The sequence below is a fragment of the Moschus berezovskii genome, chromosome 14, assembly GCF_049115385.1.
Source record: "Moschus berezovskii isolate FMDL1 chromosome 14, NW_MosBer_1.0, whole genome shotgun sequence".
Classification (NCBI taxonomy): Eukaryota; Metazoa; Chordata; class Mammalia; order Artiodactyla; family Moschidae; genus Moschus; species Moschus berezovskii.
The window spans coordinates 82,606,943-82,618,384 of record NC_142473.1 but is presented as its reverse complement, the minus strand read 5'-3'; the positions used below and the strand labels follow the sequence as shown (position 1 = coordinate 82,618,384).

The window sequence follows — 11,442 nt, the reverse complement described above, 5'->3', positions numbered from 1 at the left end:
AAAATAAAGTCTGACACTGTTTCTTCATCTATTTCCCCTGAAGTGATGGGACCAGATGCCATGATCTTAGCTTTCTGAATGTTGAGCTTTAAGCCAACTTTTTTACTCTCCTTTTTCACTTTCATCAGAGGATTTTTAGTTCCTCTTCACTTTCTGCCATAAGAGTGGTGACATCTGCATATCTGAGGTTATTGATATTTCTCCCAGCAAACTTGATTCCAGCTTGTGCTTCTTCCAGCCAAGTGTTCCTCATGATGTAATATTTTTCATTAGTATTAAAGAATATTTGAATATAGTGAACAGTACATGGTACATTAAAACAATTCTACCACTGTTCATTTTATATCTAGCTTTTATTTTCAAGTTTGCTGAAATTAATTATAAACAGGGATAGAGTATCATGAGCATACTCTCTGGGATCAATCTATCTTGGTAGAATTACAGAGGAAGCATGAAATAGCCCTCCTAGTGGAGGTGATAGAATTCCAGGTGAGCTACTTCAAATCTTGAAACATGATGCTGTGAAAGTGCTGCACTCAATATGCCAGCAAATTTGGAAAACTCAGTAGTGGCCACAGGACTGGAAAAGGTCAGTCTTCATTCCAATCCCAAAGAAAGGCAATGCCAAAGAATGCTCAAACTACCGCAAAATTGCACTCATCTCACACGCTAGTAAAGCCATGCTCAAAATTCTCCAAGCCAGGCTTCAGCAATATGTGAATCGTGAACTCCAAGATGTTCAAGCAGGTTTTAGAAAAGGTAGAGGCACCAGAGATCAAGTTGCCAACATCCACTGGATCATGGAGAAAGCAAGAGATTTCCAGGAAAAAACATCTATTTCTGCTTCATTGACTATGCCAAAGCCTTTGACTGTGTGGATCACAATAAACTGTGGAACATTCTGAAAGACATGGGAATACCAGACCACCTGACTTGCCTCTTGAGAAACCTGTATGCAGGTCAGGAAGCAACAGTCAGAACTGTACATTGAACAGCAGACTGGCTCCAAATAGGAAAAGGAGTATGTCAAGTTTGTATATTGTCACCCTGCTTATTTAACTTATATGCAGAGTACATCATGAGGAATGCTGGGCTGGAAGAAGCATGAGCTGGAATCAAGATTGCTGGGAGAAATATCAATAACCTCAGATATGCAGATGACACCACCCTTATGACAGAAAGTGAAGAGGAACTCAAAAGCCTCTTGATGAAAGTGAAAGAGGAGAGTGAAAAGGTTGGCTTGAAGCTCAACATTCAGAAAACAAAGATCATGGCATCTGGTCCCATCACTTCATGGGAAATAGATGGGGTAACAGTGGAAACAGTGTCAGATTTTATTTTTTGGGCTCCAAAATCACTGCAGATGCTGATTGCAGCCATGAATTAAAAGACGCTTACTCCTTGGAAGGAAAGTTATGACCAGCCTAGATAGCATATTAAAAAGCAGAGACATTACTTTGCCAACACAGGTCTGTCTAGTCAAGGCTATGGTTTTTCCTGCGGTCATGTATGGATGTGAGAGTTGGACTGTGAAGAAAGCTGAGCACCAAAGAATTGATGCTTTTGAACTGTGGTGCTGGAGAAGACTCTTGAGCATCCCTTGGACTGTAAGGAGATCCAACCAGTCCATTCTAAAGGAGATCAATCCTGGGTATTCATTGGAAGGACTGATGCTAAAGCTGAAACTCCAATACTTTGGCCACCTCATGCGATGAGTTGACTCATTGGAAAAGACTCTGATGCTGGGAATGATTGGGGGCTGGAGGAGAAGGGGACGACAGAGAATGAGATGGCTGGATGGCATCACCAACTTGATGGACATGAGTTTGAGTGAACTCCGGTATTTGGTGATGGACAGGGAGGCCTGGCATGCTGTGATTCATGGGGTCTCAAAGAGTCGGACACGACTGAGTGACTGAACTGAAGTGAACTGAAAAAAATTACCTAAATATTCTGCCCACTTTTTCTCACCTAAAAAATGTGGGTGATAGTAATACCAATGATACAATATTCTAATGAGAATTAAATATTTTAACAAAGGGAAATGGTGTTAGGGTTATCCCAAATGTTTTTGATATATTAGCATTTATTATATTATATTCAAATGTCAGTTTATACCTGTTTTTATACTTATATATTTGGCAATCAAATTAAGATGCTTCTCTTCATACTCTGTACACAATTATCACATCCTAGAAACACTAGACTAACTTAAATCTGTCATGTCATTTTTTGAAAATGCAAACTTTTTGAAGAAATTTTTCCTGAGTATCAACTTCGATCTCAACAGTTTGGAGCATTTGAACACTATGGGCAGAAGGAATATCACACAGGTGTCTGACTTCATCCTCATGGGACTGACAGACTCTGCAGAGATCCGGCTGGTCCTCTTCACCCTCTTCCTCCTGATGTACCTGATCACTGTGCTGGGGAATGTGGGGATGATCCTGATAATCCGCCTGGACCCCCAGCTTCACACACCCATGTACTTTTTCCTCAGTCACTTGTCATTTCTTGACCTCAGTTACTCAAGTGTCATCACCCCCAAAACCTTAGACAATTTACTGACTTCCAACAAGTATATTTCATACCTGAACTGCTTCATCCAGATGAATTGCTTTGTTTTCCTGGGTGTCACTGAATGTTTCCTTCTCTCCTCCATGGCCTACGATCGCTATGGAGCCATCTGCAACCCTCTGCATTACCCCGTCGTTATGTCCACCAGACGATGCTGCTCCCTACTTTTTGGATCTTATTTGATTGGCTTTATGGACTCCTTTGTCAATGTGCTTTGCATGAGCAGATTGCATTTCTGTGACTCCAATGTAATCTATCACTTTTTCTGCGAAGCACCCCCAGCTTTAGCCCTGTCCTGCACTGACACACATGACATTGAAATCATCATATCCATTTTTGCTGGCTCCACCCTAGTGGTGTCTCTGATCACTGTGTCTGTGTCCTATGTGGCCATCTTGTCTACCAGCCTGAAAATTACTTCCACTTCAGGGAAGCAAAAAACCTTCTCTACCTGTGCCTCCCATCTCCTGGCGGTCTCCATCTTTTATGCTACTACAATTTTTACTTATGCAAAACCAAGTAAGTCTTACTCTTTGGGAAAGGATCATGTGGCTTCTGTGTTTTATACTATTGTCATCCCCATGCTGAATCCATTCATATACAGTCTTCGAAACAAAGAAGTGAAAAATGCTCTCAGAAGAGTCATGCAGAAGAGAAAAGGCCCCAAACAACTAAAATAACAGTGATGATAAATTTTACAGCTCGTTTTTATTCCATCCCTATAGTGTATTTCCTTGCTTTCTCTACAGAAACAAATAGAATTATTTATATCTATTATTTATATATTTATGTTGTTGTTGAACCATCCTGCTTGACTAATTATAGTGACAAATATTTCTAAGAATGTGTCATTAGAAATCTACATTGTAATTGGAAATCATGAACCATGTTAAATCATGGTCTATATATACATTTTTAAAGGCAACTGGACCACCTCATGCAACGAGTTGACTCACTGGAAAAGACTCTGATGCTGGGAAGGATTGGGGGCGGGAGGAGAAGGGGATGACAGAGAATGAGATGGCTGCATGGTATCACTGACTCGATGGACATGAGTTTGAGTGTACTCCGGGAGTTGGTGATGGACAGGGAGGCCTGGCATGCTGTGATTCATGGGGTCACGGAGAGTTGGACACGACTGAGCAACTGAACTGAACTGATGCAAAATGAAAGATTATAGTTTTCATCTTTTAAATTATATCATACAAGTTCACATTCATAATCCAACTTTCCAGAATTTTATGATGGAAAATAGCTCAGTTTTGGGAATAATAAATTATTTTGGAAATTATTTCCTTTACCTTATGGAGAATCAACATAGCAGACAGATTATGAGCACTTGCCCAGACCCAACCAAGTGTTCCAGAATTTAGATTCTAGATCTACTGCACTTTTACTTATATAACCCTTTAAAGCATTGCTGACTGTTTAAGTTTCAAATTTCCTCAAGAAAAAAAGTAATTTATCTTGCTCAAGATAAATAATAATTCCAGGTCCATAAATATTCTGTAAAGATTAAATCAGATAATGATGGCATTTAAGGACATACTAATAAACGCTGGCCATTACTGTTTGAACCTTCATAATCCTACAGTATTTTATATGTACAATGGCTTTTTGTTATCAAATATTCATTTTTTTATGAATTACTTTTGATTGATTTGGTTATTTTCTGCATTACAATAAACTGAATCAGGTAGATATACACACATCCCCTCCCTCTTGGATTGAACCTCCCCCCAAAGAAAGCATTTTAAAAGGCTTACTTCTGTGACATGTCAACAAGCTTCAGCACTGCTTCTTCGCTAAAATTCTATGTATTTTAAGACCTCATTGCTTTTCTCCTGATTTCTATAGGCTTGATATGATTATTAAAATATACTTTTTACTTAAATGCTTGTCTAATTTGTATTAATATTTTTACAAAGACAAGTTGTAAAGCTACTAATTTACAATGAAATCAGACGTTTTAGCAACCTATTAGCTTTAATCAGATAGAGTGCTAAAATTTCCTTTATTTAAAAATTTTGTACATTACCTTAAATTTTCTCTACATAAAGCATAAGAATATATTTTAAATTTTCCAAATATTTCATAATTTTCATACTTTTGTAATTAAATAGATCATTATATTCAAATAATAATGATTATAAATATTTCATTTTTTAAAATTTATATTGGTTTCTATCTAAAATGGTGTTTGTTTATTTTTTTTACAAAGTACTTTTTAAATGTTAAAATTCAAACTCTCTTTTAGGAAATAAATGTTTAAATTCATTTTACTAATCAAAATTCTAGACAAATTTATTTGTCTTGCATTATTTTCCCCTACTTTATTTTAAAAATTCCCTTTCATATTTGAATGCCACAAAATTATTAAGACTTATTTTTGCTCTGATATTTACATTTTCTAGACTTTATATTTACAGCCTTTGTTATTTACTTTCACTTGCAATTGTCTAAGAATAACTTTTTGGCTCCTCTCTCCTCTTTCAAAAGCATATTACCTCATTTTATTTTTATGGGCATTTTTTATTTTTCTAGCATATTTGACAAACTATGACTCTACCTTGATATCAAGGTAAAGGTATGCATTTTCGCACTGATTGTTGTTGTTGCCAATTCGTGTCCAACTCTTTGAGACCCTATGGACTGCAGCAGATCAGGTTTCCCTGCCCCTCACCATCTCCCAGAATTTGTCCAAGTTATGCAGTGAGGTATAGCATAAAACAGCAAAATTTATTTTCTTAATCCCTATAATGTGTCTCTCTAAGTTCAAATAATTGGTAACTTTTAAAGATTAGAAATAACAAGGTAACATTTCATGCAAAGATGGGCACAATAGACAGAAACAGCAAGGAACAAATAAAAGCAAAAAAGACTAAGAAGAGGTGGTACACAGAAGAACTGTGCAAAAAAGGTTTTAAAGACCCAGATAACCACAGTGGCATAGCCACTCACCTGGAGCCAGACATCCTGGAGTGTGAGGTCAAGTGGGCCTTCGCAAGCACCACTATGAACAAAGCTAGTGGAGGTGATGGAATTCCACCTGAGCCATTTAAAATCCTAAAAGATGATGCTGTTAAAGTGTTGCACTCAACATGTCAGCAAATTTGGAAAACTCAGCAGTGGCCACAGGACTGGAAAAGGTCAGTTTTCATTCCAACCCCTAAGAAGGGCAATGCCAAAGAAAGTTCAAACTACAGTACAGTTGCTCTCATTTCACGTGCTAGCAAGGTAATACTCAGAATCCTTCAAGATAGGCTTCAACAGCATGTGAACCTAGAACTTCCAGATGTACAAGCTGGATTTAGAAAAGGCAGAGGAACTGGAGATCAAATTGCCAGTATCTATTGTATCAGAAAAAAAGCAAGAGAAGTCCAGGAAAAGACTCTACAACTGCTTTATTGACTATGCTAAAAATTTTGTGTGGATCACAACAAACTGTGGAAAATTCTTCAAGAGATGGGAATACCAGACCATCTTACCTGCCTCCTGAAAAACCTGTATGCAGATAAAGAAGCAACAGTTAGAACCAGCCATGGAACAATGGATTGGTTCAAAACTGGGAAAGGAGTATGTCAAGGTTTTATATTTTCACCCTGCTTATTTAACACCTATGAAGAGGCCATCATGGAAATGCACAGCTGGATGAAGCACAAGCTGGAATCAAGATTGCCGGGAGAAGTATCAGCAACCTCACGTGTGCAGATGATACTACCCTAAAAACAGAAAGCGAAAAAGAACTTAAGACTCTCTTGATGAAGTTGAAAGAAGAGAGTGAAATGCCTGGATTAAAACTCAACATTCAAAAAACTAAGATCATGGCATCTGGTCCCATTAGTTCATGGCAAACAGATGGGGAAAAAAGTAAACAGCAACAGATTTTATTTTCTTGGGCTCCAAAATCACTGTGGAAGGTGACTGTAGCCATGAAATTAAAAGACACTTGCTCCATGGAAGAAAAGTTATGACATGGAAGAAAATCGATGACAAACCTAGTCAGCATATTAAAAGGTAAAAGAGTGATATGATCTGAAGAAAAACCAGAGTATAGACAGCATATTAAAAAGCAGAGACATCACTTTGTGGACACACGTTCATTTAGTCAAATCTATGGTTTTTCCAGTCGTCATGCATGGATGTGCGAGTTGAACCATAAAGAATGATGAGCACTGAAGAAATGATGTTTTCAAACTGTGGTTCTGGAGAAGACTCTTTAGAGTCCCCTGGGCAGCAAGGAGATCAAACCAGTCACTCCTAAAGGAAATCAACTCTGAATATTCATTGGAAGGACTGATGCTGAAGCTCCAACACTTTGGCCACCTGATCAGAAGAACCTGATCATTAGAAAAGATCCTTATGCTGGGAAAGATTGAAGATGAGAAGGGGGTGATAGAGGATGAGATGGTTGGATGGCATCACCAACTCAGTGGACTTGAGTTTGAGCAAACTCCAGGAGATAGTGAAGACAGGGAAGCTATTTTATTGCCGTCAAAAGATGAAACCCTCAGTACTACTTTCACTGTGCATGAATGACTGAAAAGTAATGAAAGCTGGATAATCCTTTACAAATGTTTATTGAAAAGAACTGAAGACTAATCCATAAAGTACTTCTAGGAGAAAATATGTGTGCTTATATTTCTGTTTCTCAGACAAGATTGTAAGGTTTTTGAGAGAAGAGTCTGTTTACTCATAGTTTGACTATTGCTCTCCACAGCATGGAACAAACACATATGTAATATTTATGATATTTACAGTAAGTAAAAGTTTTCTTTGCTCTTTTTGGCTTGTGGAAACAAAGTGATGAATTTATTAAGATCAATGCTGCTGCTGCTAAGTCACTTCAGTCGTGTCCAACTCTGTGTGACCCCATAGACGGAAGCCCACCAGGCTCCCCCATCCCTGGGATTCTCCAGGCAAGAACACTGGAGTGGGTTGCCATTTCCTTCTCCAATGTGTGAAAGTGAAAAGTGAAAGTGAAGTCGCTCAGTCGTGTCTGACCCTTAGCGACCCCACGGACTGCAGCCTACCAGGCTCCTCCATCCATGGGATTTTCTAGGCAAGAGTACTGGAGTGGCTTGCCATTGCCTTCTCCATTAAGATCAATGCTTCTTCCTTAATCATGTTTATAACTTGCCTTGGAATTTGGACTGTCCTGTGCATATTAGCACTCAAAAAACAGTTCAGTTGAAAATTCTATCTAGAATTCTTTCAAAAACATTGCTTACTGGTATATTAAAAATGGCATAGAGATTAATAGACTTTTTAAAATGATTTTTTCCTTCAGTAGTTAGGATATGAAAATGAGTGTACATAGATCTGTATTTGTTCATATGATTTAAATCATTTGAGTCAAGTTTTTAGGACTCCTTTTGTATCATACATCAAAAAGAAACTTTCTGTATGATAATTGGTGTTCAGTTTGGGGATAATTGAAGACAATTCATGTGAAGGGATCTGTGAGTGCACATACATATGTTTGGTTTACATTTTTAATTTTATTCTCAGATATGTATTACTGGTGCCTGATGCCAGCAAAATTCATTTTACAATAAAGTATTTTACGTTATAAAGTATTGTAAGTGACAACTGATGAAACATACTATGCATTACTTTAGGGACTTATTGGATTGCTAGGAGATCCAACCAGTCCATTCTAAAGAAGATCAGTCCTGGGTGTTCATTGGAAGGACTGGTGCTAAAGGTGAAGCTCCAATACTTTGGCCACCTCATGAGAAGAGTTGACTCACTGGAAAAGACTGATGCTGGGAGGGATTGGGGGCAGGAGAAGGGGACGACAGAGAATGAGATGGCTAGATGGCATCACCGACTCAATGGACATGAGCTTGAGTGAACTCTGGAAATTGGTGATGGACAGGGAGGCCTGGCGTGCTGTGATTCATGGGGTTGCAAAGAGTCAGACACAACTGAGCGACTGAGCTGAACTGAACTGAACTGATTGAGGATACTGTCTTAACTCATCACTCATTCCCTTTATTAATTTAACATCAATTTTTTCTTTTAAGCACAGTGTCTGAATCAGATTAGTTGCCTTCAAGATATTTCATTCTTATTATTGAAAATTGTTAAAATGATTATATTTCCCTTTTTTTCTCAACCAGGGATTTTCATCCATGCATCATAACTACAATGCTCAGATTTTGGTAATTGTATGAAACATCCTCACTGTTGAACCTTCTTTACATTTGCTGTGGTTCTAATTGTATATATTGAATATTACTCTTCTGTAGATAATTTCAAGATTTTGTATTTATTTAATGCTAATAAAATCAGGTATCTAATTTTTATTTCTGTGCTTTAATATTGCCTTGCTATTCTCTTTCTAAGAGAAAAACATGCCACACTTTTCCTGTTAAGTATAAGAACCAGAAATATGTTTTATTTGTTCAGAGTTATGATTAAATGTCCATATATATTTTTCAAAATGTCCTTGTATTTATCTTTGGTGTACTTTCCATCATTCTAGATTAAGGGAAAAAGGAATATACATATACACACACACATATATATATAAAATCTATCTATCTATCTGTATATGTATGGAAGTGACGGTGTAAAGCACTCAGTCATGTCTGACTTTTTGCAACACCATGGAATGTAGCCTTCCAGCCTCCCTGTCCATTGAATTCTCCAAGAAAAAATGCTGGAGTGGATAGCCATTCCCTTCTCCAGGGGATCTTCCCACCCCAGGGATCAAACCCTATTCTACAGCATTGCAGACAGATTCTTTACCATCTGAGCCACCAGGGAAGCCTATATGCATAGTTAAAACTGTAATGAATTAGGGAATGTAGCTATACCATCATTAAATTAAGAGAGATTTTACAAATCTCTGATCATGCTTTGGTTTCTGACATGACACAATGAATGGTATAACAATAGCTGGAAATCAGGAAAAACACTAAAATGAACCAAATGAGTTCCAGTGTTAAAAAATATTAAGTAAGAAAAACTTTCTCCTCATAATTTTGCATTTCTCATGGTTTTTGAGGTGGCTTTTAATTATAAACTGAGAGTGGATGCTGAATATGCAGTGTGACGGTGACTATGCAAATCTAGAGGCATACGGATAAGTGCTCCATGACAAAAATAATTGGGAGCAATTCATTAAATTGTTACAGCAGTTTTTATTCTTTTTCATATCATTCTTTGAATTTTGTTATATTCTAGTTTTCTTTTTAACAAACATATTTACTCCCTAAATAGTATTACACATTTAAATATAAAACTTTTACTGTCAAAAATGTATCAGTCTGCCCCTGATGATTTTAGTCATAGAGTAGATATTTTGCTAGAAATAGTTTCTCTACCAACCTGGGCATAAATTTAGAGCATCACAAAGGTAGACCAAACCATTAGGCCCTTCATTTTGCGACTCCTAAGGGAAAAGACAACTAGCTTCTCAAATCCTATCATAGCTGCTTTTGGTCCTTGAACTTTTGTCCCTGGAGACAGGCAAGGAAATCATTCTTGATAATTGGTCCACAGGGATGAGCAAACATTTCATTATCAACAATTCCCAGTATATGAACTACCCTGGAAATATTAGGATGAGGTGAAGAGCACACTCTTCTCTGCTGATGTACCTATAGAGTGAGGCCCTGAAATTCTTTTCAGGCATAACTTCCTGGCAAATTTTACATTTGATCAGGAGCTGAATGAAATTTCTAGTTTGATTTACTTTTCCCTACAGAAGAAAACAAGATGAATGCATTAAAATTTTTAAATAACTTATCTCAAAAAAGAACCATGTTTCTTACAAAAATTTTCAACTGACATGATCTTCATGTTTTATTTGTGAGCAAAATTTGTGGCTGACATACGTCATAGACAGATACTATTGAAAGAAGTGTGTTTTACCAACCTTGGCCTCCAGTAGGTATTCTCAAGGGTAGAAGGTTTTAGGTAGAATCAGGTAAAATGGAGACATTTTCAGAATACGTACACTGATATCATTTAAACCTTTCCCTAAGTAATGCCAAGACTTGTAGAACCAGAAATACAAAGTTGATGTAATCACAGTCTGCAATCAATGTGCGTATTTAGAAATGTAATTTTGCAGGAAATTTAATTTTGAATTATCAAGTTGTACAAGCATCCTGTTGTTTGAAAATTAATACTAATACATGTCTATGATTTAATATATGCTATGAAGCTCACTAAAGCTGAAATTAATGTTCATTAGTATAGTATTAAATATATTGGGAAAGCAAGAAGTGTGGCATGGTGCATCAAACTATACATATCAAACAATTACACATATTTATATATCAACTTATATGTATATGTCAGATTGTCAATCACATATATCTCAAAGTAATTTTGTTATTATATATCTGAAAATTTTGCAGGTTTGCTGAGATCAATCGTAAATAAGAATATAGATAGTACTATGGGTATGCCTTCTGAGGTCAATCTACCTTGGTAGAATATCAGATCCAATATTTAATAGCTCTGACTCTGGTTGGGTTAACTAAATTCACAGTGCTTTTTTTCTCATATGAAGAATGTGTCAAATGGTACTAACTAAAGTATAATAATCTCATGGTAATTAAATGCATTAATAATGACAAGCCTTAAAACAGCATCAGTCATTCTAACTATTCAACTGTACCAGGTTTTGCTACATTATATCCCAATATATAGTTACCCTTATTTCTATATTTGGTAGTCAAGAGTTTTCTTTTCATACTCTCTACAACCCTCTTCTCACTTTCTAGAAGCATCAAGCTATAACATCAAATATAAATATATCATGTTGTTTATAAAAACCCAAGGGTTTTGAAGCAATTCATGTCAAGTATCAACTTTGATCTCAACAGTTTGGAGCATTTGAACACT

General features: G+C 36.7%; 1 protein-coding gene across 1 annotated transcript; it reads left to right on the top strand.

The window, feature by feature from the left end:
- Nucleotides 1-2,309: 2,309 nt before the first annotated feature.
- LOC129537494 (olfactory receptor 8H1-like) lies at nucleotides 2,310-3,257 on the top strand. The gene has a single exon (XM_055396885.2). It carries the CDS (start codon nucleotides 2,310-2,312, stop codon nucleotides 3,255-3,257), a length of 948 nt encoding a protein of 315 aa, XP_055252860.2.
- Nucleotides 3,258-11,442: the final 8,185 nt, after the last annotated feature.

What these genes read in the sequence shown, in the direction of transcription:
- LOC129537494 (XM_055396885.2), top strand. Translation starts at nt 2,310, where the DNA reads ATGGGCAGAAGGAATATCACACAGGTGTCTGACTTCATCCTCATGGGA.